The sequence below is a fragment of the Chrysemys picta genome, chromosome 2, assembly GCF_011386835.1.
Source record: "Chrysemys picta bellii isolate R12L10 chromosome 2, ASM1138683v2, whole genome shotgun sequence".
In the NCBI taxonomy this organism is placed as follows: Eukaryota; Metazoa; Chordata; order Testudines; family Emydidae; genus Chrysemys; species Chrysemys picta.
In genome coordinates this window covers 163,364,756-163,391,074 of record NC_088792.1, presented here as the reverse complement: position 1 = coordinate 163,391,074, position 26,319 = coordinate 163,364,756, and the positions used below count along the sequence as shown (strand labels likewise).

The following is a 26,319-nucleotide window of genomic DNA, read 5'->3' as shown; positions in this document are numbered from 1 at the left end:
CCCAGGGGCAGGGATCCACGGGGGGGCAGGCACAAGCAGCTGGGGTGGGGACACCCCAGGGGTAGGGATCGTGGGGAAAGGAATAGGCACAAGGAGCTGGCACAGGGGACACCCCAGGGGCAGAAATAGGATGACCAGACAGCAAGTGTGAAAAATCGGGACAGGGGGTTGGGGGGCTGTTGGTATCTATATAAGAAAAAGCCCCAAATATCCGAACTGTCCCTATAAAATCAGGATATCTGGTCACCCTAGGCAGAAATTCGGGGGTGGGGGAGGCACAAGGAGCTGGGGAAAGGTACATCCTGGGGGCAGGGTGGATTACACTTGGTAATTTCAGAAACAAATTCACAAATAAGTGTTGCACATTTACCTGTGTATCTGTATAGTTGAAATTCAGACAAGTGAACGCCAGATAAGAGAAAAATCAAAGAAACTAAACTAACTCTCAAAGTGTCAGGAAATGTCATCCAAAATTAAATCGAGGCTCCTTGCTCACCTCTGCAAAACAACACATACAACAAAGGGTGTGTTCGACACAGGTCGAAGAACTCTTCATGGAATGAGTCTTCCTATGGCTCAGACTTTGGTATTATAACAAAACAAAAATCCAGGGATATGAGAAAAGTGTTGAAGATGAAGACTTTGGGGGAAATTAGTAAATATGAAACTAGGACATGTTTAATTTCTGGGTTCTGAGATTTAAATACAGGTTATCTGATACCCTCGAGTAAACAAGGGCAAGAGTCAGAAGCTGGAAATGTCTCAGGGAAGTGACGTTATCAAGAAAATATGTATGTTAATAAAAGTGCAATGTGCATGTTGGACATATCATTCCCCCCCACCCCACAGGAAATCATAGCTGGTGATAATATGGAACTAAACCACATGACATAGTGACTCCTCTACACAGGCAGTTTTTACCATGCCATAAAAAGGGAGCTAGTATGTTTGCTAGCTTTCCTGGACCTTATGTAAGACCCTGACTAACATCTCTTATTTGTTATGTTTTTTCCCAAAGTGGATACTATACTTGATTTATTCAGGGGATATTATCTGACACCTTTGAGAGAAAACAATATCTCCAGTCTGCTTTACTATGGTAGGTAATATCCTGGTTATTGGTCACAGAGCATGAGACTCCAGCCTTAAAACCTAAGTGATGGCCCAGGAAACCTGAGGGGCAGTGAGGGCACAAGGATGAAAGCATTATCAGATACAGTAATTGGATCCCTCACATCCTGCAATTGTGATTTTATAAATATTTTAAAGAAAACCTAAGGAAAAAAGACATTTGTATTTCAAATCCCCATTAGTGGATAACGTGGGGCACTCGCCTGTATATTCTTAAAAAAAATTTTTTTAATAAAATGTTAGGTCTTTGGTTTTCTTGGAAGGCCAGAAACCAATTAAATCCCTAGCAGAATCTGTTGCTGGGAAACACCATCAAGGCATGAAGAACACTACAGTAGCATATAGTCACAAACATTGACCCTGATGCTGCAGTCATTAATGTATAATTTAATTGATAAAATAACACAGTAGAGGGGCTGAGGCTTGCCACTGCACATTCATTTATCAGATAGAGGGATCCTGGCTTTTATTAGATAAACAGTTCTCCATGAGGCAGCCTAGGGAAACTTATGCGCAAGTACGTTTTAAAACCAGTATGATCCCTCATCATCCTCAAAAAGTGGTGATCCATCAGGTAGGTTCAGCTGAGGGACTGAAGTAGGGAGTAGTAGCACAGGGAGGAAATTAGGGTCCTCTCTACTTTGACACCTCTTGTAGGAAAGCTGTAGAAAGAATAAGAAAAGGCACATCACAGGAGTTCCCATGATTATAGCTAAGAGGTAAAGCTATTTTATTTTCTGATGGTTCAATGGGAAGCACACTTCTTTTGGAGTCACTCCTGAACCAGTATCTCAGCCTGGTAGCAGGGGTGCTGTAAGATGGTTGTAGTATTTATTTACCAACAGTTGCAGTGAATTATTTGCTTTCGCTGGAAATCTTTACATCACTATTGGTTGTTTGTATAAAAAATATTCTTGAGTCCAACCGCAACTATTGGACTTGAAGCAAGAATGAATTCAGGGAAGTCCTATGGCTAATGTTACACAGGGCGTCAGACTAGTCAGGGTTTCTCACAACAAATGTTTTGGTGGCCTCAGAGTGCGGCCACCAACTCTGGCGGGTGACCGCACTGACACTTTTTCCTAAAATTATTTAAAAGTAATATGCACATATACACATTCAAATCATTATAATTTATTTATGTAAGGTTTTGGGGGTTTTTTGCAGACAATAATAAAAAACATGCACAATTATCTCTATTCTTTATTGGCCCTAACAGAATAGAAACCACAAATAAGGAGCTTTGTACGTTCTTGTCTTTTTTATTATTGTTTCTTTTGCTTTTTTTGGTAAAAGTGGTTGTCTGTATAACAATTGTGAAGTAAATTTAAAAATGCTTTGACATAATAGAAGTCCAAATAATAATGAAAAACATATCTGGGTGGCTTGGGTCTGTGGAGGGGATGCACGGATGTGCCTGGCCCAGGGCTCCTCTGGGCGGGGGGAAGGGGGGCGGGCGCAAGGCTTTGGCCAGCCCGGAGCTCCTCCGGATGAGGGGAGGAGCACTCCGGGTTTTGGCCAACCCAGGGCTTCTCCGGGCAGGTGTGCGGAGGGTGGGTCATGGGGCTTTGGCCAGCCCTGGGCTCCGGACACGGGGGAGCCGCTGGGGGCTTCTCCAGGCGGGGGGCTTGTGGCTCCAGGTGCACCGGGTCTCGGGGCTCCAGCTGCCCGGAAGGGAGCGCAAGCAGAAGGGGTGGAGTTGGGGGCTAGCCTCTCCAAAGGGGGGGGCTTTACCTGCTGCCCATGCGCCCGCTACTCACCTCCTCAGCCCCCGCCCAGCTCCTGTGTCCCTCCTCACTCCCCCATCCACCGCTCACCTCACTGCCCCGCCACAGACACCCCTCTGTCCACCTTGTCACTCCCCCACTTGCAGCCAGACCCCACCTCGTCACCCTGCTGCTGGCTCGCCGCTTGCCTCCTCACCCCCGCCCCCATCCTCCCTGCTGCTCACCTCCTCACCTCCCCCACTCGCCTCTCGCCTTCTCACCTCCCCGCCCGCTGCTCGCCTCACCGCTCGCTTCCTCATGCCCCCGCCCACTGCTCGCCTCACCGCTCGCTTCCTCACACACATACCCCTGCTTGCCTCCTCACTCCCCAGCTTGCAGGCAGCCCACCCGCTCATCTCCTCACCCTGCTGCTGGCTCGCTGCTTGCCTCCTCACTCCTCCGTGAGGCCCGCCGAGCCGCTGCTCGCCTCGCAGCCCACCTTCTCACCCTTCCTCACCGCCTCACATTGCTCCTTAAGCACTGTGTTTCCCACCTGTGTCTCCAGAGAGACAGTGCATGTAGGAGCAACAGGGATGAAAGGGAGCGGCTGATGCTCCTCCCTTCCAGCCCAGGAAATGGCCATGGCCGCAGGAAAACCCCCGTGGCTGCATTTGAGAAACGGGAGACTAGATGATCACAATGGTTTTCTGGCCTTAACATCTATGACTTTGTACTTGAACATCGTATGCACCAGCCTAGAGGAGATACCAAGGACCCACTGATAGCCCCAAGTCACAGCAGGACTCGGGCTCTGAACACCTCAGCAAGGCAAGGCAAGGCAAGGCAAGCTGTTTTGCTTTGTATGTAGATGGAAGGAGGTTGGGGCTGAAACCTGGCTCACTGTACAGTGTAGACACACCCCAAGTCAACAACCACACCACTCTATCCTGAGCTTGTGGCCTTTCCCCGCCCCCTCTTCACCCATTGGTCGCCAGAGCCAGCGGCGTAACCAATCTTGTTACTGCGTGCAGTAGTACCGCCCCTCTCTGCCAGCCAACCAAGCTTGCTGCTTCCCTATCGCTGATTGGCCGATAATGTGCGGATCTATTGGTGGAGTGGGCTATTCGTCCCGAGGTCCCGCCTCCTCGAAAACATTCAGCACTCCCATTGGTCGGGAGGAGATAGGTTGCGCTCTCTCCGGTGCGGCCTAACCAGCGTGGTTTTTGGCGGTGTTTCCTAGCAGCGCAGGCCAGGTGGGGGCGCCGGGGAGGCGGGCAGGGCGGGCACGATGGTGCCGGGGGTCGGCTGGCCGGTGAGTTACGTGCTGCTGTGCGGGCAAGCAGCGCTGCTGCTGGGGAACCTGCTGCTGCTGCAGGGCGTGTCCCGGAGCCACCAGCACAACGCGACCGGGGCGGAGAGCGAGGACCCCGGGGAGACCGAGACCGACCAGCCCGCGGGCAGCCCGGCCCCCGCCTGTGACTACGGGGACCCGCAGGCGCCACTTGTGCTCTGCACCTACCTGTGAGTGGGAGAGGACAGGGGGCTGCTGAGGGCGGGGTGGGGAGCGGGAGTGATGAGGGGGGCTGGGGGCGGAGGAGGAGAGGTATGGGGGCGTGGAGGAAGAACAATGTGGGGTAAGGAGAGGTCTGGGGAGTGATGTGATGCTAAGGCAGGGAGCTGGGGCACAGTGGAAAGGGCAATGCGAGGAGCTGGTCTTGTGCTGAGAACAGGTTTATATTGAGCAAAGAGACCCCTGCATAGTGGTCAGCAGAAAGAGGCATTCAGAAAGGGATGACAAAGTGGGATGTATGCAGGGAAGACAGGTGATGGGCTGGGATAGAGGGGATGATAAGAAATGGAGCACATGCAAGAATGGGTGACAGGGCTCGTGATGGTGCGTGTGAAGGGGAAGATAGGGGACCTCAACATGATGTTTTCCTTTTTGAGTTAACTTATTCTCTCTCTCTCTTCCCCCCCCCCCCCCCCCCACACACACACATTTGACTGTGTGAACATGATGGGTTTTGATCATTTACAGGCCAGAGGAGTTCATTGAATGTGAGGATCCAGTAGACCATGTTGGAAATATTACTGCACAGCGAGAATTAGGTTACGGATGTGTTAAGGTGGGCTGAAAAAAGATGCTTTTGTAACTTCTCAAAGGGTATTCACACACTGGGGGGGGGGGGGGGGGGGAAATGTCTTGGATATCCCTGGAGCCTTAACCTGAATGGAACTTCTCCTTAGAAGAAGAGGGTGGTTTGTAATAATTGCAACCAAGAGTGCTATTCCAGCATAAGGGAATAGAATACCTCCACAAGAGCTTTCTGCTGTAGCTCTGCAGCCAGGAGATTTGGGGATGTGCTTCTCCCTCACCCATAGACGTTTATGGATTGTGGAAGTTCCCCTCTCCTGGCAGAAGCAGTATTCAGGAAGTGAAAGGAAAAGGTTTCCAAGGCACTTGCTCTTCCTGATCATGGACTTCTTAGGGAAGAGGTAAAAGTGCAGGGTCCACTTTTCTATCCCACGAGCAGTTTTGTGAGGGTGAAAACTACTATTTTCTTTCTCATCCCTCCACAGTAATCTGCTCTGCTTCCAATGGGAAAAGCAACAGGATTGAAGCACTTGAGGTTTTTCAGTTAGCTGATGTACAAGGTGATATATTGTGGACTATGTGCCACTAGGGCACAGTTAAATCTTTATCCACTGACAAAGAATTCATAGTGACATGATAGGGTGCGAGGAGAAGCATAGAGTGTATGTTAATGAAACTTGCAGATCATTCTAAACTCGGAGGAGTTATAAACATCATTGAGGACCAAAAATAACATAGTGACTGAACAAGACTGCAGGCATTTACTGAACCAACAATAAGTATTAAACACTTAGTACTGAGGGCCCTCTCCCCTTTTACTTTGTGATAAGAAAATATCCTTTTAACTGGCCTTTTCCTCCCTCCCTCCTCCCCCAGGTAAATAATTTCTCAATTTTGTCTGTAATTTGTTTCCCCTCTGACAGTTTGGTGGCCAAGCCTATAGTGACGTAGACCACACTCCAGTGCAGTGCAAAGCACTAGATGGTATTGAGTGTGCAGAGCCTCGGACTTTTCTACGAGGGAATAAACCATGTATAAAGTAAGATTTATTTCCTCCAGAAATATATTACATTTTGAAAGATTGGGTTGGTAGCTAAGACGTCATTGTAACTTGCTGCTCTAACTATTGGCTGGGTTGTTGTAACTTTGTATGTATTTTTATCCTTCCTCTGTCTAATGGATTTGGTCCCTGCCTCAGGATACCGTGGGAACTCCTTTGTGTTTTATTGGATTGCATTGTTCATTGGCCCATATTTTCCTAAGGGTTATAATATGTAAATTCCCCAAAGTCCATTAGAGGGAGCTACACTGTAAAAATTGAGGAGGTTGACACAGCAAAGGCTCAAGTTTATGAAAGGGTGTTTTTCTTCCTCAAATGAAACTGTATTTGAGGTTTTAATTTATTCATTCTTCATTTATTGTAGGTACACGGGCCACTACTTTATAACCACTTTACTCTACTCCTTCTTCCTGGGTTGTTTTGGAGTGGATCGATTCTGTCTGGGCCATACAGGGACAGCAGTGGGGAAACTACTAACTCTTGGAGGACTTGGTATCTGGTGGTTTGTTGATCTTATTCTCCTTATTACTGGAGGGTTGATGCCTAGTGATGGCAGCAACTGGTGCACGACTTACTGAACAGAAAAAATACTATTTGAGAATTGACAGCAGGAGAAGTTATGTGGCATCTGTCCCTGTATGACTGGATACATTTGTTCTGCAGAGTCAGAACAGCCTGCTTTTCTGCATTTTTTTTTTTTTTTTTTTGGTATAAATATATTCTGGATTTGCATAGTAAATGCAGTTGCAGAACAATGCTATGCCTAACTTCTTTGTACATACCTCAGATTTCATATACAAATAAACTACTCACTGTATATTCTTCCTATTCTCCAGAATAACAGATTTGACATGGCAGTTAAGTATTGTACCTTTCTTTGGATGTTCACTTCCATGCTAATGTTTCACAATAGCATGTGCTAAAGTGCTATTTTTAGCCTCTCCACTGTAAAGTGTAGCTGTTCCCAGTGCAGTGGATTTTTCAGAGGTTTATTGAATTATAGAAGTACACGTGATGAAATTTTCCTTAATGACAAATATCAGGGTGCTGTGGAAGTGATCAACAATTAAGCTTATGAGCTATTTACTTAACTCAGTGATATGTAGAAATGGGAGAAGCTTTGAGCAGCACAACTTTAACTTATTCAACATTGGTTCCTAGGTCTTATACATGGCATTGTACAAGAATACTTTAGAGAGGTGAACCTTCTTGTCTTTGTAAAAGGAGCAGAACCTACAAGCACAGAAAGTCAAGCAAATGTCTTAAAATAAAAAGTGTATGGAAAAACAGGTGCTGCTGCACTATCTTAGTTGCTGTAGTAGGTGTAGGAGTCGGTCTGTTCAACCTTCTATGCAAAGTTCCACTTGCCATAGTTTAAGTTTCATTAGCTGTAGGGTAAAAATAGCTAAGGAGGCTTTTGTGTGTGTGTGTGTAGTTAGACTGAAATTAACTATTAAAGCTCTTGGAATTAGAGGGAGAAATTTAGGTCATTGGTGTATGTGAATGAATTTGCTGTGCTTTTGACTTCTATGCTAAACAGGGTGAAGGAAAGGTAGAACAACTGTAAAATAAGTTATAGAAATCCACTGCATAAACACAAGCACTGATTTGTAAATTTTGGCTAGGGTCAGAATCACCAACTGCACTGGTAACAGGAAGTTTTGGCATTGATTTCTAGGGGAAGCTGCAGCAGGTTTTCTAGGCAAGTGTGTGTGCTCTGAAGACAGCTGTACAATTCCACTCATTTTCCAGGATTGGAGGGGAAGGGGAGAAATACATGAGGGACAGTACAGCTCATGGCCAAGTCCAGGTGTCTGTTCAGGATATTTGTAAGATAGCACAAGTAGAGAAGAACATATCTTCCCAGTTGTAGCTCTGTTCCAACAGGCAGTAGCTCTAGCAACTTGTATGCTTAGTTAAAAGCATGTAGTACGTTAAAGGTTCATAGCAGTGTAATACACAAATATACCACAAGTGTAATTTTGAGGAGGACTGGGGAGAAGGGTACAACCGAAGGTAACTGTAAGGCAGGGGTGGTAGAAGAAGGATCACGGCAGAAACTAAGAACACAAAAACAAGCAAGGGAGACACAAGGCAGCATTAAAGAATATATGTAAATGGAATCTGGGCATTTTAGTATCTGATTTTTACACTAGTCCACCATTATGAACTCACACTGCTAAGTAGCTGGTATTTTTAATCTTCCATTCACACCTTTGGAGTCAAACATTTTTTCTTAATACTTTATCAAGTGAGCATGGTCATAATTTCCAAGAGTGATTAGTAACTCTAGGCTACCTCTGTTTTTGGTTGATAGTGAAGGGGCCTGATTTCCAGGGAGAGTGTGCCCAGCACTTTCTGAAAATCAGGCTGTTTGAGCACCCAAAAATTAAAGCACCTAAAAATCTCTGCTCAATCTTAAAGCTTTAGAAACAAGTATCGGTAGCTAAGAGTTTAGCTGTTTCCACTATCCATGTGGAAAACTTATCTACTGGAAAGTGCTATTTTTCCAAAGTCAGTTTTTTATATTCCACAAAATGCTACAGAAAAGCAAGTAAAGAACAAATGATAGCTAACTTTCAGCAAAAGCGCCAAAATGAATTCAACTCCCTTTGACTTCAATCAGAATTTGACTAGGCCTCAAGTTCTCAGTAATAGGAGATCTGCATCTAACTTCAATAGTATTTCAAGTTTAGACAATAGAAGTAGCTTAGTCCACAATGTGGACTACAACCAGTATTTTTTGGCTAGCTTTAAATTCCTTTAAATATGGAAAGGGGGGAAAAAAAAAACACAGATACTTCAATAGTCACTTTCAAATGCCTTTGAAGTAAAATAAATCAAACTGATGTTTTTTTCCACTGTGTATCTTAGAATTCACTTAGGATTTTTTTAACTGTGTCTAAATATTGCTTTCTGGACTACTTGTGAAAATTTTTTCCCTGCATTATACTAGGAAAAAACTGCATACAGTATAAGCTTTATCTTAAGCCACATAGTGCAGGTCTGACTTTGTTTAATGAAACTATTTCTAATGGAAGTCAGCCTTTAATCAATTTCTTCTGGAATTATATTCAAGATCACATCTTCATTTCCTCGACGAACCACAATTGAAAGAACATCATTGTTTTTAACAGCTTCATTTACATCCTCTGTTGAGGTGACTGTTTTTCCATTAATGCTGATAATCACATCACCATCTCTCATGCCAGAGCTGCAACAAAGAAACCAGAGACTTTGAATCAGATGATAAAGCAGGGAGTAAGCTTCAGAACCCAGTCAGAACTCCTGCCTAAGTCACAGTGCTGAAATCTATGTAAAAGGCCAGTGCTGTCTGTGTACAGATATGCCTCAAAATAGGTCTTGAATACAGCTAGGGCCTACATCATTAAGGACTTTAAAATTCAACAAGGGCAACTTAAGTCAGTCCACTACTCTAGAGGTAGGCACTGTAAATTAATTCAGATAATCTAGCTATTAGAACTACACACAAACAGTATTACTATTAAACTAACACAGTTGTTGACTTCTGCATACAAGAGAAGAGGGAGAAGATGACGACTGTAATAGAAACAACTCTCCATGCAAGGAGAATCTGCTATGTGCTGTTTCTTGCTTGTACCGATTGCCCACGCTTATCTCAGTGACTCCAAAATTTCTTCATTCTAGAGTGCATGCAGCATTCACAGGCTTGCATGGATCACACCCCAGCTTCTAACCATCTGTATCCAAATGTCAGTCAATGTTATTGCCTCAGAACTACAGCATGTTTCCTAGAATGATCACCTATCTTTTTAGCATACACATTGGGGATGGGTTTATTAGAGTCACTGGGCTAGCCACAAGCTGCTAGTTACGATGCAATATAACTCTCAGAAAAGGCCCTACTACATAGAAACAAAGCATGCAAAGAGCTGTTAGTTGATAACTATTCAGTGTAACCAGCAGGACTTGAAACAACAGAGAACTGCATTGTGGTACTAATTACTAGCTGCTCAATACATATCCAGAGTCCTGGGCAGGGTTGTTCTCAGGCTAGTCGATGCTGGGCAGCTACACTGCTATTGTTACTTGTATTCTAGATCAAAGCTAACACAGATGTGCCTACACCTGTCAATTGCAATGTAGACACACCCAAAGAGGAAAGCAGTAGCATTCATGTGGTTTTTCTCCCCATAGCGTAATGGTATCAGTTTGCGTGTGACAGATTCAGCACTCCCTTAGCAATTCCTCTTGAACTTAAGCTTTGGAAGACATTCTCCATTTCTGGTTTAAAGTACAACAGAATCTACTAGTCTTGACATCTAGACACTTAAGACTGGAAATAAGGCATGAACAGTGAGAGTAATTAACCATTGGAACAGTTTACAAAAGGTCATGGTAGTTCTTCCATCACTGGCAACTTTTAAATCAAGACTGGAAGTTTTTCTAAATTACCTGCTCTAGGAATTATTTTGGGGAAGTTCCCTGGCCTGGGTTATACAGGAAATCAGACTCGATTATCATAATAGTCCCATCTGGCCTTAGAATCTATGAATTAATATCATTCTGGTCTCAGCAGTGCCCTGAACACTGGCAGCATTCTGTAGTCATTGTGTACATATATTTCATAATTACAGCTCTAACATGTTTATTTTATGACTTACTGCTAGTGAGCACCACCCTGGAGTGTTATAAGGATGAAAAAAAGTTATGAAGAGTTAAACTATATAAAAAGTCAATCCTTTTCTACTCAAGAACACAATAAGTGATCATCTTCACAGGATGTTACACAACTCTCAGTATTTCTAGCAAAAATACAAAAAACTAACACGCTTGATAAATCTGTCCTGATTTAAGGCACAATTCTCTACTCAAGCAAGTCTCCCATTGACAACAGCCAGAATTTTGCCCAAGTCCAGAAAGCACAATAGGCCCTTTCATCCCAAACACACCAAAATCATTTGGTCTTTCAGATTTGAAAATTATATATTTTTAGAATGGGGGGTGGGCGGAAATGGATTCCGACTTGAACTGATCTTGTACTTGTAATGGCCACTCACAGAAAGCCATCCCGGTGTGGACTCGGAGTGAGCAAAATCTCAGCCTCCATTCAGAAATCATAGCATTAAAGAAGGTTGTATAGAGCTCTTACATGAACACTGCAATAGGAGCATTTGAGAAGCCCCTGCAATGCCCATGAAGAGGCAGATGATGTAGCCTTCATCTTTAGGTTCTTACCTTGCAGCAGCAGTTCCTTGAATCACTTCAAAAACATAGACTCCAGAGTTCAGGTCCGGGAAATCTTTATCATAGATTTTCAGTTCACGGATGAGACTGAGAAAGGAAATCATGATGGTAAAACTCTTCATGTGAAATACTAATCAGCCCATTACTGCCTAATCCATTAATTTGCATGAGGCCTAGGAAAAACAGTGTCTTTTTTAATATTGCCAATTCAGAAATGGATCAGTATTATTCCATCTTGGTATTGGGTCTAGAAGACCCAACAGATTTTAAACTGGCACAGCTATAAATGCACAAATATTCCTGTTTATCCAGAAATGCAGACACTTAAAAAATTCATCTTGCAGCAAGGCTGTCAACATTCAGGGATGTTTTTTGAAAGCATAATTAATTGATGCTATAGCTCACTGTGAGTGAGTCTCAATGCAAAGTCCTAAATACAAACATTCACACTAACAACTGGATTCTTATGCTTGAAGCAGCTTTTTTAACCCCTTTCAGACATATTATTAAAACAACTTTAAAAATAGTAACCATGAAACTTATTATTTGGTGCCACTTTCCCCTCAGAGGCATGTTTGCAATTTTCTAACCTGAATATCATGCTACTATTGCCTGCTGAAATTTTTAAGTTCTCTAGGACCCTTGGTATTCCTCTAGATTCCCTAGTCACCCGCATAATCGCCATTATTATTACCACCACTGTAGAACTCAGAGGCTCCAATCTAGATCATGGCCTCACCTTTGGCATTGTACAGATGCCTATGAGGATAGTGCCTGCCCCAAAAAGCTTGCCAACTAAGTGACAAAGGGTGTGGGTCATAATCAATACATACACATAAAAGCAATTATATCTGTTTTATTATAAATAGATGAAGTGTCGGTTTACCCCCAGCCAACTTATGGTTAATGAGCTTACTTTGTTGAGTGCTTTGAGATACCTGGAGCATGAACAGCACTGCATAGGAGCAAATTCCGTATATACTTACCTCCGGGTCCGGCGGTAAGCAATCGATCTTCTGGGATCGATTTATCACGTCTTGTCTAGATGCGATAAATCGATCCCGGAAGTGCTCGCCGTCGACACTCGTACTCCTGCTCTGCGAGAGGAGTACGCGGAGTCGACGGGAGCCTGCCTGCCGCGTGTGGACCCGCAGTAAGTTCGAACTAAGGTACTTTGAATTCAGCTACGTGAATAACGTAGCTGAAGTTGCGTATCTTAGTTCAAAGTGGGGGGTTAGTGTGGACCAGCCCTTTTAGTGGAAGTTCTGTAAATGCACCAGAATCTCTACAGCTCCCAGGAAGAGAGTTATGGCTGAACTACTTCTTGACTATCTGCTAGAGACTGTCTTGAGCTCTCTGTTCTTACAGTGAGGGTATGTCTTTGAGATGGGGGAGGGGAGATGGTGGGATGACACACCTGCATTAGTTCTGATTGAGCTAGCACACTAAAATAGTGTCTAGCTATGGTGGCGTGAGCAGTGGGAGGGACTAGAATGTAGCTGTCCAAGATACTAGGCACAGACTGAGGGCAGTTAACCCATCTGGCTGCTTGTACTACCACAGCTACATTCTATTTTTATCGTGTTGGCTCAATCAAAGCTAGTGTGGGTACATCTCCTCGAGCTGGGAATCACACACCCCCACTTCAAATGATAGACAGTGTGTGAGACTGCATGAAAGTGGTGACAAGTGCAGAAAACAAAGCTTACTTAAAAGTGAGGGGAAGCATTCGGAATCCCATGTATTTCTTCTTGGGTCGAATCGTCCCTAGAAGGACAGAGTCAACATTCATGAAATCAAATAAGACACAGTAAAACTGTACCTCCAGAAACATCAGGCATTTGCTTGGAATGTCCAAGGGGGAAAAGTGGGTTTTAGATGCTGACAAAACAGCTCCAATTTTAAATTCTATTGGGTCATTGTGAGAGTAACATTTAGAATGATAATGTTGAAAAGAAAATCCACATTTATGGTACAGTTTAAGCTTGCTAAAATGTTTACATCAGAAGATGGAACTATGGGCCCAGTAAAGTCAGTAGAATGCAGAACAGCTATGGTCTTCCACTGACTTCAATGGGCTTTGGATCAGAGCCTTCAACAGCAAACCTCACCCTGACGGGGGCCTCAGGAACAGGGCTCTGACTGGACATGCACGTTTGTGTAGGTCACAGGAGATGCACAGTAGTAGAGGCTGCTTATAGGGACGGGGAGTGGGATTCTGACATCTCTTTACAAGTCTCTGTGAAGCCCATCACTGGCCACCTGTGGCTGGACTGATGAAAGGAGGTCTCTGGCAGTTCCAGCTGTGTGTCTGTTTCTCTCTCTCTCTCTCACACACACACACACACACACACTTTATTCATACAGATCAGTCAGTGAGCTAATAAAATATAAGTCCTAGAACCAGCAAGTGAGGATGCTCCTCACATGTTAAATGAGATGGAAGCTCCTCGAGAATGGGACAGAGGCCTTGGCTACACTTGCGAGTTGCAGCGCTGTAAAGCCTCCCCAAGCGCTGTAACTCACTCCCCGTCCACACTGGCAAGGCATTTGCAGCGCTGTATCTCCGTGGTTGCAGCCCTGCATGTACTCCACCTCTCTGAGAGGAATAGCGAGTGCAGCGCTGCCGCACTAGTGTGGCCGCCCAATGTGCTGTGAATGGCCTCCAGAATTATTCGGCAGTATCCCACAATGCTTGTTCTAGCCACTCTGGTCATCAGTTCAAACTCTACTGCCCTGGCCTCAGGTAACCAACCATGTGACCGACCCTTTACATTCCCTGGGAATTTTAAAAATCCCCTTCCTGTTTGCTCAGCCCGGCGTGGTGTGGAGTGCTATCAACGAATCTTTCCAGGTGACCATGCCTCCACGCACCAAGCCAACCCCAGCATGGAGCAATGGCGAGTTGCTGGACCTCAGTGTTTGGGGTGGAGGAAGCTGTACAGTCCCAGCTGCGCTCCAGCCGTAGGAATTACGATACCTTCGGGAAGGTATCAAAGGACATGATGGAAAGGGGCCATGACCGGGACGCCCTGCAGTGCAGGATTAAAGTGAAGGAGCTGCGGAGTGCCTACCGCAAAGCCCGCGACGCAAACGGCCGCTCGGGTGCTCCCCCCGCGACCTGCCGATTCAACAAAGAGCTGGATGCGATACTTGGGGTTAACCCCACCTCCACTCCGAGCACCACCATGGACACTTCAGAGCCGGTGTGAGGGGGGAGGAGGAGGAAAACGGGAGTGGTGGTGGTGGGCCAGATGGAGACACCTTGGAATCCCTGGAGCCTCAGCAGTTCGGACTCCATTTCCCGCAGACAGATCGCGCTGCATAGAAACTGCTGAAAGATGGCGCCAAAGGTGGACGGAAACAAAGGGATTTCTGGGATGCGAAGCGATGCATCACGGGGCATTGGGACAGGACCCAAAATTCCCCGCACCCACGCTCCCTTCCCACAACCCACGGCGCCAGAATGGGAAAAGATGCTCTGTGGGATAGCTGCCCATAATGCACTGCTCCAAATAGCGCTGCAATTGCCGCAAATGTGGCCACGACAGTGCGCTGGGCAGCTGTCAGTGTGGACAGACTGCAGCGCTTTCCCTACTTAGCTGCACGAAGTCAGGTTTAACTCACAGCGCTGTACATCTGCAAGTGTAGCCAAGGCCAGAGAGACACAGAGCATAAGTGGAGGGAGTGGCTTGGTCGGGTGACTCTAAACTAACATGTTTGTGAGGAACCTGCAGAATACAGCGTGCAAAAGGTGCCTACATCTAGAATGAGGGCCAGGTTAAACACCAGCCACTAAGAGAGCATCATATCTCACTGCAGCACAGAGTGTATCCAACAGGCAGTCGGGGGTTGCAATTTTGACTTTATTCCCATTTTCCACAGATGTCCCGTACACCAATCTCTCCAGAGAGTCCTCACTTAGCCCCCCCCTTCATTCCCCTAATGCAGCTGGCTCCTCATTACCATTCCCAATGCTGAATACAGACTGAAGAGAGGTGTTCCCTCCCTCCCTGCCTCCACCCGTAGGGCACAACCTGTTGTCTATACAGTGCTCCCAGGCTGCTTAGAAAGGACGTACCCAAACACCCCTCAATATGTTGTGTCAATTGTCAAGCTGAGCGGGGAGCTCAGCTCCACCAGTGACAGCACAGCATGCTATCCTGACAGGTAAGCCAGCCTGTCGCTCCACCCCATGCAGTTTAGACTCTGAATATAAGTTAGCAGGTTTGTGAACAGTGACCCGAGCGCATTTATTCCAAGGTCTCCATTCCCAAGGGAATTTGGGTACCAATGAGAAACCACAATGCCTGTGAGTGCACCCCAGTTGCAGCTCCATCAACACAATGCTCATGGCACAACTACCTGTCTGGGACAGCTTGAAACTCTTGTTCTAACATAGCATGTTGCATCCAAATGTATGTTTCCTGGGTGCACCAAGTCCCCATCAGGGCTGCATTCTTAACATCTTACCACATGATATGGGTTTGCCCTCGTAATATGCTACAGAGAAATTTCACGTCCATCTAACCAAGCCACATTCCAGTTACTTCCACACAAAGGTTAGTTAATCTGAATTAACTGGCACATTGGGAAGAGATCGTTCTCTCATTATGACTAGTACCAATGTTGGAGATGACAACTAATTTACACATTTAAAAAATTTATTAAATTGAATGTTTCAAATAAAATGTACACAAGAGGGAAGGTACTGTACATCTGGGGTCAGGCTTGGGTTATGAGGGATTACAGATGTCAGTTGCAAGGGTGAAGAGATACATACATATCACATAACCGGCATAGATCCAGATTGGGGTGCAAGAGTTTTTCAAGTGTCAGTGGATAAGTGGGCTCAGGCACGCCACCCATGGAATGTATAAGGAGTCCAAGTCAGTATCGGTGTAGTGAATGAGTACATGGGTGGGGTGCGTCCCTTGGTTAGTCAGGGAAGGAAGTGGGTTATTTCCTTGGTTGGTGGTCTCAGTTACTCAGTACTAACATGGTATTTTAGTCTGCGCGCAGCACATGGGAGAGACCTTCGCAGTTTACAGTACATTAAGCCATTCGTTGTAACGGTCACACAGCCATACCTCCCTCCATGCCCACATCTGAGTCAGAGGAGTATAAGCGTGGATAAGAGATTAGACAGCATCACAAAAGGTCTCATCTGCTGAACACAACACTCCTACCTTTCATCTGCCGGTCGTGAGATTCTTCTAGGAACTGACGGATTCGGTCAGAGGGGATTGCAAAGGAGATGCCAGCCGTTACCTTCAGCGTATTTATCCCTACAACTTCACCGTCCTGTTACAGAGAACGTAGCAAGAGTAACAAGGCCTGGCTTATACAACACCGCTTTCTGGGACACTTTTGGTGCAAGGTTTGCAAGAGCCAACAATGTATCGTGTTATTGGGGTGGCAAGCACTTTCACAGCAAAACTGACTCAGTGCTGGCAGACTGGCATTGGAAAATTAGTTGGTCATATGACCATAGGGACACGTAAAGGGACCAAGTAAAGCTATCCACATGGCTGCATTTGTTAACACTACAAACAGAAACAAGTGCTATAGTACAAGGGAAGAGTAACTAACTATTTCCCCCACCATTTAATTCCAATTAGTGAATACAAATTTAGAATTATAAAGACTCCAACTTGAAAATAAAGTGAGGAGAGAATCAGATCCGAGGACCCCAGAACACCTAAACACTGGGCTTTGGGGGGTCTGAGTACAGATCATTAGGGTAAGTGGAAACCATGGTATTAGTAGGTTCAGAATGGTATAACCAGAATCCAGCTCCCCAGCAAAGTGTTTGATGCAACCATGTGCCTGCAGTAAGAATGCACTGCAGTGCTAATCCTTTCCATGTCTTTGCCCTGCCATTTACAGGGAGCCATTCTTTCTGTCTTATTAGCACCCCGGATCTCATCCTGCAGAGTGACAGACAAGTTCTACTCAGTTAATGGGAGCTGTGAGTGCTCAGCACCTGGCAGGACTGAACACGTGGAGTAGCCACAACAGCATTCTGCCGTTGCTTGTACACACCAAGAAAGTGACGGTATTTGATGTGGAAAGTTTTCAGGTTGTGTTAGTTACAAAGGCTGCCATGGTTCAGAGGGTGCAGTTTGTCGTCTGTGTATTAAGTACATTCAGGGCCAGATTTTCTAAACAGCTTAGCACCTGGCCATAGTTGTCACAGTGGTCACTTCTGGGTGCTGACTCTTTAGCATGTCTGAGCCTTATTGTACAGTGTCCACTCTGTAGTGTGACTAGTGACAGATTCTGCTTTCTCACACTCTTCTGCCCATCTGTTCTCACAGGTGCTCCTTGAGTTTAGATGCAGAGAGTCTCCCCGGGATATAATAATGTTTGTGATGGGTAGCTACATTCTCAGAAGCATTCCCAGATTAAGACAAGGGCTTTCCCAATATTTCGAATAGCAATAGCTCAGTTCTGTTCACTTAACTCCAGGGTGAAATAGAACCATCATGTGTATTAGATTGCAAAACACAACATTAAATAAATGTAGAATCTAAGGGGAATTTAAATTAGAATGTGTGGGTGGGGATGGGAGATAAAACCAGATTCTCTTCTCGCCTGCCACGTAATCCCACTGGATTCAATGGAACGATCCCTGATTTAGGAAACTGTAGTAGGGCTGGTGAAAAGTTTTCTGTTGAAACTGTTTTTCCAACACAAAGTTGGGTTTTCAAGGAAACAAAGGTTTTCCACAGAAGAGTCTATTTTCTGTGGGGAAAAAATCTTTCCACAAAGATTTCAGTCAAAATCTTTTGGTTTCCAATTTTTCAGTTAACATTCAGAAATTTCTGTGGAACGTTTTGATGAAAATGAATAGGGGTTTTTTTTGTCCAAACTTTCCATAAAAAAAATATGATACCAGGTCTAATTGGAAGTGAAAAGAGAATTCAGCCTTCACAGGGTTAAAGACATTGGGCTTAACTTCACATAATGATGCCATCATTTAAATAACTTTATTCTACTAGCAGCTACAGTAAAAAAAGTAAAAGCCCACACAGGATGCTTGTCAATAAATTAATAGGAAATTGAGAGGAACTTTAGAAATAGGCAAATATTGGCAGCGAAGAGGGAAACTTACCAAGTTCACCAAGGGCCCACCTGAATTTCCATACTGCAAGAGAATACAATTGGAGAGGACTTTACAGTCACATTAAGACCACCCCTCCCTGACAAAATTTGCTGGCGTCTGAGGAAGGTACTTTTGTATTGAAATAATCCTGATACCCATAATTTGCTGGGGCGTTATTAAGGAGAGTTCTAGACATCAGTGAGAAAATACCCCAATGTGAAAGGGGGCAGAATAGTTTAGGAACCGCAAGGCATACGAACACAAGCTTTCCCTTCTTGCAAAAAAAGAACTCCCCCTTTGTACCTGCACACAGGACTAGTCAGGCCAAAGGCCCTTCTGGGCATCCTTGCCAGGAAGCGTAACCCCTTATCAACAGGTGAATGAGTCCTGAAAGCACCAGACCCTTTAGCAAGGTCACTGTGCAGGTATTATCTCTTTACTGATGAAAAGATCTCACAGAACTAACAGGCTATGGGAGGGCTTTGGTCAAATTTGCTGCACAGATACGGTTGCATCTAACTCCCATTCTTCATGTCAGTCACTCATGAGCCATCCCCCAATGAGAAGCACAGAATATAGCTCCAAGACACATTTATGGTGATAATGGAGTCTGTATATTACAGCAGTTGTGTGGCCTGGACTCTGTTTATTTCCAGCCACTTAATTGCAGTCAGGGAAGCGAAAGCCATGCTAAACACTTCCCTAATGTTACTTTCCTCCATAAGCCATTGTTGTGGTTAGCTCATGGATGTGAGGTGAATGCAAACGGGAGAGGCATCCATGAGACCATCTCTGTTAATTACAGTGTAGTTCATACAATGAAAAGTTTGGGAACTCTTTGGGCATCATTCTCTAAGGAACACAGGAACCGCAGTTAAATCTAACTGAAGACCTCTCTGCTGCTGTGGACATGCCTAAGGTCCCCATCCCTGAAGGGGAAGTCTCTAGACTTGGCACTTACATTGATGATGGCATCTGTCTGAATGTACGCCATGTCAGAGTCCTTCAGGCCAAGCTCCTTGCTGCCTCTTTGAGTGCTGCTGACGATTCCTGTTGTTACAGTGTTTTGTAAGGAGAAGGGACTGCCCAGCGCCACCACAAACTCCCCAGGACGGAGGTCAGAGGATCTGCCCAGCAGTAGTACAGAGAGGGCAGTCTGGGGAGGAGGCAGAACAATCAAACTGGTCACATACTGCTAGACACTGATTCCTTAGACTAGTACAGAAGCCCACAGGCTCCAGGAGAAGGCGTTATTCTGTAGGCAGCAGAGCAGATACTCAAGTGTTATTAAACACTCTGAAGTTCAGGATTCCTAGGTTTAATTCAGGGGTAGGCAACGTGCGGCACACGAGCTGATTTTCAGTGGCACTTACCCTGCCTGATTCCTGGCCACCGGTCCGGGGGGCTCTGCATTTTAATTTAATTTTAAATGAAGCTTCTTAAAGATTTAAAAAAACCTTAGTTACTTTACATACATACAATAGTTTAGTTATATATTATAGACTTAAAGAAAGAGACCTTCTAAAAACATTAAAATGTATTACTGGCACACGAAACCTTAAATTAGAGTGAATAAATGAAGACTCAGCACAGCACTTCTGAAAGGTTGCCGACCCCTGGTTTAATCACTGAATGCGGACATGAAGAAGATGTCTTCATACGGCAGGGTTCATTCAGATCAGCACATATTTTGAATCCTTTAGGGCATGTTATCTAAGGGAGAATTGCTTCTGGCAGACTAGCCTTCTCACTAACAACATGGAAATATTCATAGCACGCGCACGTATAGGACAGCATGGATCAGAGGCAGGTCTACTCAACTTGTGAGTACAAACATAGGTTTTGATGGGTAAAAAGACATTCTGTGGACAATTTCCAAAAAAAATTTGACCCTCAATGGGTCCAATCGCATTGTTCCATTTCATCACAGCACTTCCTCCATGAAGCCCCACCTCACATACTTCACCTAGCGGGAAGTCTTTGAAAGAATTTCCTAGTGCTCCCTAGGTGAGAGTGACAGATTCCCCGCTTGATCACACTCTGGCTTGGCTTGTCATATGATGGAATAATGTTCTTCATGGCATCTGACACTCAAACACTCTTCAGTATTTAAAATACCTAGTAAGAGCTGTGTACTGCCTCCCACGGCCATGCCAGAAATATTAGCCATTCTCTGCCTTTCACAGTTTGGAAAGAACCTCTGCCCTGCTGCGGTCATTAATGGGATGGCTGTAAATCATTGCACTGCCTGCATCACCTCTCTTCTTCACTTTACCAGTGTTTCAGTGGGACATGCTGTGGACATATACTGACTCTCCTTTCAATTCAATGGGGGAGTTCAGCTTAAAACAATCAATGTCACAATATGGTCTTTTATTGACTCACACCAGCCAACCATTAGGGTTCAGGAGTTTTTAAATACAGCTCCAAAAACAGTTCTCCTATGAAAATACCATGGACAATTTCTTTGGGTAGATTTACATCCCCCCCTTTGGAAGCTGAATCTTCCATTATATTTAGTTACTTCCACCCCACCCCCATGGCTTTGCAAAGAAGATGGTTTCTATTTTTTTTCCTTTTAAGTAAAGAACAAACAGAATACCCCCAACTAATTCCCACAGAGCAGGGCCAGCTTTACTGTTTTTGCCGCCCCAAGCAGCGCGCCGAATTGCTGCTGCGGACGGCCGGGGCAGTCCATGCGCCGTTAGGGCGGCACTCACATTTCCTGCTGCCGGATTGCCGCCGCTGCGGAAACGCAGGTGCCGCCCTAACAGCACACGGACTGCCCCGGCCGTCCGCAGTAGCAATTCAGTGTGCTGCTTGGGGGCAAAAATACATGGACTCCTGCCCCTTGCAGATTGCCACCCCAAGCACTTGCTTGGAACGCTGGTGCCTGGAGCCTGCCCTGCCACAGAGAGACACAGAATCCCTTATAGACACACACTTCGTACAGAGATACAAACTGGGCAGCAAAATGAAAGTTTACTCCAAGAAGGTGGAAGGTTTGGAGTGTTTTGTTGTTTGTTTTTTTAAATACCTATTTGGAGTAGAACTAGTTCTTTTATTAGTGTAACTAAAAGTTATTTGGAAAAGAAAAATCAACAGCATCTTCCTGCAGCTACTAAATGAGAGCCGCTTGTAAACAGAGATATAGGGCATGTACTTGAACTAGGTAAGACCAACCTCTCTGCGGTGGGGCAGCTCCTAAACCCTGTGCCCAGAAAGGTTATAACCATGCTTTCCCCAATACCACTATCAGCAGCCTGCCCCACTAAGTCTTATGGAGGAAAGACCACTACCTACCAAACACACAAATGCACCAGCTTTGAGTTTAACCCTCAGTTTATTTTCTGCTTCCCTAACTGATGGTCCTCCCCAGAGAGCTCAGTCATACTCACATCAGGATATATTTTGATCAGGGCTATGTCCAACTTGTGGTCGACATCTTTGATTTTAGCTTCGTACTGCTCCCCGCTCTTGAGCTCCACTCGAATTCTCTGCTTATTGGTGAGGACATGAGCATTAGTGACAATCAGTCCTTCCTCTGACACTATGAATCCGGAGCCACTGGACACAAGAACTTCTTGGCTTGAGTAGGACACCCTGTGCAATGAATGAGTTATGTTGTTGCTGTAAGTCTGAGTTCGTACCAAGATGCACGCTGAAGAGGAGTGCTTTCTGATATAAGCCTCACAATAGTACCATAATGTTAATCTTCATCCTAAATCCCCCTCCTCCCCCCACCTTTTTTTTTTTTTTTAAAGAAGGAACAGTACTGGGAATATCTTAAAAGCTAGAGCACAGGTTGCCAACATGAATGGCCCTTGTTCAACCAGGACCCTGGGGGAGCAAAAATTCTATATCACTACAACTACATTAGATTACTAAAATGGAAAGTTTTAAAATATTGTGTATTTCTTTATAGTTTTTCCATCACCCTCAGCTTGGTCAATGAAACTAATCGGCAACACTTTTAAAAAGTCCATTTCTTATCAATTTTACTTTCTGGTTCTCATGCTGTGGCCCAGGGCTACAATAGTTGGACTGGAGATGCTGCAGGGGAAATCTTTGTTTGTTTGTTTTTCTTAAAGTCATAAAAACATTTATATTTGTTTAGGTTTCACAAATGCTTGTTTATACAAAACCTAACTTTTGGGCCAGATTTGACAGGAGTGTCCCTTTTAATCAAATAGTAAACAAAATGGCATTATTTACAAGTGTCAGGCTTTCTGATCTCGCATTTTAAGCCTCTCCGGTGACATTTCTATAGGATTGTTTTACTATCCACAGTAACAGCCCAGGGCAGTCTACCCTGCTCTCCATTTAAATGGTGTTTACATGCCTAACTATAATTAATCCTGATGGGAGTTCCCTGTACCAATCTCAGGCACATCCAGAGGAAGACAATGTTATGGATTTCTTCCGCCACACAGTGGTCTATTTATTCAAATGTTCATGAATGAGAGCCTGCTTTGCTGCTTCTATACCATAGTTCACAGATGTTTGCAAAAAGTGCTCCCAACCACCTCTACCAGCAAATTCATTATGAAACAGTTTAAAACCATCAGCCTTAATTTGGCATCCTTACCTGCGAAAGAGCTCAAGATGGACAACAGCTGGAGCAATCTTCTCCACAACATCAGCAATAAAATTAAACTTGTACCTCAGGCTGTCAGGATGGAAGGAGCCTAGGGGCAAAGGTTTTAATTCCTGTTTATCATTTTCCACTACACATGGAGATCATTACAGTAATGAGCAACCACTGACTTGCTTCTCAAACTCTCACCATATAAATCACCATCTGCTAACTTTCAAACAGAACTACAAATCAGACTGCAAGCTCTTTTTTAAGAGAGACTTTATCTTCATTTACCTAGCAAAATGGGTCTAGATCTTGATAGGGGCTTTGGGCACAATCACAATTCTAATATTCAACAACAACAAGTTTCCAGGTTGTTTTTCTCACACAAAGGCTTTTGGGAACCATCTAATCACCAAGACCACCCACTCGCCTCACCTTTCAATATTATTCTGCAGCGTGTTAGCCCTTTATTCCCAGCCACTGACCAGTGTGTTTATGATTGTTCCCCATGGACCCTTTTGTGCTAGAACAGATACCTGAGCTGTACACATCACTGCTCCATCTGCTTAGTCAGTGACCAGTTCTCTGCACCTTCTTAAGGAATATCTACTTTGTGTTTTTTACACAGGATTGATCTTGTTAAATGTTGAAATATTGTGAATAGCAGAAAATAAATCAGGTAGACAATTCCTTGGACATAAGCAGAAGTTTGTAGCATAGATAGGATAACATGCCAAGGGCGTGTTTTTTCCAGGCATGTGGTTGTACTAATCATTATGTTTGAGCTCTGGATGGTATTTTCCCTCTCAAGGGAATGCTGGCAAAGACCCTAGAGATTTTTCACCTTCCCCTCGGGCAGTGGGTGGAAGGATCCTGTGTTATTAGATGGATCATATATGGAGAATACAGCATTCAGTTACTCACTTCCACTATGTTTATTTTAATATTAAGTCATGGCTGGCAGTGAAGGATGTCAAGAAGCAAGAGGGATCCTACTGACTAGATTCCATTCAATGCACTGTTGAAGTAGAAGATTGTAACTGTTTAGTTGAACTGGCCCACCTTCAGGCTCTGGGAGATACCATCTGGATTCCTCCTACACAGTGTCTTAATCTTCAGGGAGAAGTAGAGCAAAACAAGTATACTGAGACTAGACCCCAAAGAATTTGCTTAAACTTGGCTTTCCTTATTTGGCATGCAAGAACTCATTGCCATAGAGGCAGAAAACTGTTTTCCATCTCACTAGTTTAATCAGCATCATCCTGTTAGGCTTTTAACTCTCCAAAGCTGGTATTTACAGATTAAATAGGCAGTCCTTGATACAGTTAAATCTAAAGGTGTTTACCCTTGGAACTTTACTGAAATAGCAATTATGGAACAATTATTTCAATATAAGTCCCCATTTTGGACACACTTATTCCAGAATAGCTGTTTCATTAAGTATCCAAATGTAGACTAGTCCTGAAAAAGAACTCTGGGTAACCCTGCTACTGAGCTCAAAAACCTGTGCTGATAGACTCAGGCCTCTGATCCTGCACCTGGTTGGATCCTTCACTCTGGACTTGACCAATTAGAACCTTAGGGAGAAATAGCATTTACACACCCTCTGTGAAACTTCATTCATTCATTCCAAAAGTAGCGGCATGATCCCTGCCTCGTCCAGGAAACAGGAGCAAAGGGAAATGAAAAATAAACCTGATCTCACAGGGGAGAAGTAAGAGACTAGAAGGGAACAAAACAGAGAAAGTGGGAAGAAGGGAGGGAGACGGAACCTAGCAGACACTGAGTGCAGGAGAAGGGATGAGAAGAGAGTCAGGTGGCAATAGAGAGCAAGGAGAGGAGAGACTGAGCGGGAGAAGGGGCTGGGCAGAAGGATGTTGTGTTTGGTAGGACGGGCTGGCTGGCTGCTCGGATAGGTGGGGTAGGTAGGGGGAGGTTAGCTGGTAAGGGAACAGGCTGGGTCGGGGAGGAGGACGCCCATTAGTTGGGTCGGACTCGGCGTGTCCCTGACCTGACCCAACTCCCCGCAGCCGCTTCTGTGCCCGGCTCCCCTCCCGAGGGGTGGGGGGCAGGTATCTGTGGGGCGCAGGGAGAGTTGCGGGGGTCAGCGGGTCCCTTACCTGGCTCCCCGCAGCCGCCCTTCTGCACGGGGATGGCCGGGGGCGCGCCCTGCAGCCGCGCCCGCCGGTTCTCGGCCCGCAGCTGGCACAGGCTGCTGTAGGTGCGGCCGTCGCTGCCGCACACGGGTAGGGGGGAATCGGCGCAGATGCAGGTGCCGGTGCCGCCCCGGGCCGGGCGGGCGGCGGGGCGCTGGCAGCGCAGCCCGTGGGCGCAGAGCCCGCCCGCGGCGCAGGGCCGCCCCTCCCCGGGCGCGCAGATCCAGCAGCAGCCACAGCGGTCAGGCTGGAGCAGCCCCCCGGCGGCCAGGCAGGGCTGGGGGTCTCGCGGGGGGCAGCGCGCCGCCTCACACACCGTTGGGCAGGGCACAGCCGGGGGCGGCCGCGGCTCCCCCAGGGGGGCGGCCAGTAGCAGCAGGAGCCAGCGGAGCCCACACAGGGGTGGCCCCATGGCTGCGGGGATACACCAGGGGCAGGCTGCTCCAAGGCTGTCCCGCCGTCCGGCGCGGCCCGGCTCCCTTTAAGGGCTGCCCCTGGCCTCAGCGACTCCCGTCGGGGAGGAGCCGTGGGCCCGGCCCCTGCCAAGCACAGCGGGTGGCTCCTGCAGCCAGCTCGGCCAGGGGCTCCTTCCCCAGCGCAGCCGGGCCCGGGCGAGCGCTGCCTCTTGGCCAATAACCCGGGGCAGAGGCGCTGACACGAGGGGTGCTGGTTTACAGCTCGGTCTCAGCACCCACCTAGAAATGATTCCAGCGCTCGTGGCAGGGGTTCCCCGTCCCCTACTGGGCCTTACAGGCTCCTGCCTCGGGGAGCGGCTCTGTGCTGAGCGCAGCCAGGTGAGCCTGGAGCTAAGGCCTGGGCCACGCTACAGGTTAGCCCTAGCTGGGGCTATCAGTGTCCTCACTGACATTTGGCTCCCACCCCTGTGCCCATTTAGTAACCCCAACTGCCCCAGCGGGGTGGAGTCAGGGTGGACGTAGTTAGTATTACTTACATGGCCTGTTACTGGCTTTCAGGAGCCAGCCTGCCAGGTCACACACTGACAGTACTATTGAGACACACACTCCTGGTGAGGTCCTATGCTGCTCACAGGAGGAGCCAAGCATGCGCACACACACACACACACAAGTGCTGTAATAACTGCAGTGGATGTAGCATAGACATGGCCTAAGCTAGTGATGGTCCATGCAAGGTCAGCGCAGGAGTCCTGTGTTCCAGGCCTGTCGGTGCCCGGAGGGCAATGACCCAGCACTGACCTCACCCAGGGGTTGTTACCTCAGTGAGGAACATTTGT

The 26,319-nt window shown here is 46.0% G+C and overlaps 2 protein-coding genes across 4 annotated transcripts; one reads left to right on the top strand and one right to left on the bottom strand.

Annotated features, from left to right (window-relative positions):
- Nucleotides 1–1,498: 1,498 nt before the first annotated feature.
- HTRA4 (HtrA serine peptidase 4) lies at nt 1,499–26,146 on the bottom strand. Of its 3 annotated transcripts, none has more exons than XM_024108358.3 (9): nt 25,032–25,590; nt 22,918–23,017; nt 21,728–21,932; nt 19,291–19,485; nt 18,339–18,371; nt 16,411–16,525; nt 12,931–12,988; nt 11,213–11,308; nt 1,499–1,793 (listed from the first exon to the last, which is right to left on the bottom strand). In XM_024108358.3, exons 1-9 carry the CDS (start codon nt 25,477–25,479, stop codon nt 1,712–1,714), a joined length of 1,332 nt encoding a protein of 443 aa, XP_023964126.1. In that variant the 5' UTR covers nt 25,480–25,590; the 3' UTR covers nt 1,499–1,711. The 3 variants fall into 3 exon arrangements, with proteins under 3 accessions (XP_023964126.1, XP_065440748.1, XP_023964122.1); XM_065584676.1 differs by lacking the exons at nt 1,499–1,793; nt 25,032–25,590 and adding exons at nt 6,423–9,206; nt 26,020–26,146; XM_024108354.3 differs by lacking the exon at nt 1,499–1,793 and adding an exon at nt 6,423–9,206 and having other exon boundaries at nt 25,032–25,586.
- On the top strand, nt 4,006–6,814 carry TM2D2 (TM2 domain containing 2). The gene is made up of 4 exons (XM_005286496.4): nt 4,006–4,358; nt 4,876–4,963; nt 5,856–5,971; nt 6,357–6,814. Exons 1-4 carry the CDS (start codon nt 4,126–4,128, stop codon nt 6,568–6,570), a joined length of 651 nt encoding a protein of 216 aa, XP_005286553.1. The 5' UTR covers nt 4,006–4,125; the 3' UTR covers nt 6,571–6,814.
- Nucleotides 26,147–26,319: the final 173 nt, after the last annotated feature.

Excerpts from the sequence above, each read along its gene's own strand:
- TM2D2 (XM_005286496.4), top strand. The coding sequence starts at position 4,126 with ATGGTGCCGGGGGTCGGCTGGCCGGTGAGTTACGTGCTGCTGTGCGGG. Across the intron at positions 4,359-4,875 it reads CTTGTGCTCTGCACCTACCT|GCCAGAGGAGTTCATTGAAT; the intron begins GTGAGTGGGAGA and ends GATCATTTACAG. Across the intron at positions 5,972-6,356 it reads GGGAATAAACCATGTATAAA|GTACACGGGCCACTACTTTA; the intron begins GTAAGATTTATT and ends CATTTATTGTAG.
- HTRA4 (XM_024108354.3), bottom strand. The coding sequence starts at position 25,479 with ATGGGGCCACCCCTGTGTGGGCTCCGCTGGCTCCTGCTGCTACTGGCC. Across the intron at positions 23,018-25,031 it reads GGGCGGCTGCGGGGAGCCAG|GCTCCTTCCATCCTGACAGC; the intron begins GTAAGGGACCCG and ends CTTTGCCCCTAG. Across the intron at positions 11,309-12,930 it reads ATGCTTCCCCTCACTTTTAA|TCTCATCCGTGAACTGAAAA; the intron begins GTAAGCTTTGTT and ends TTCCTTTCTCAG.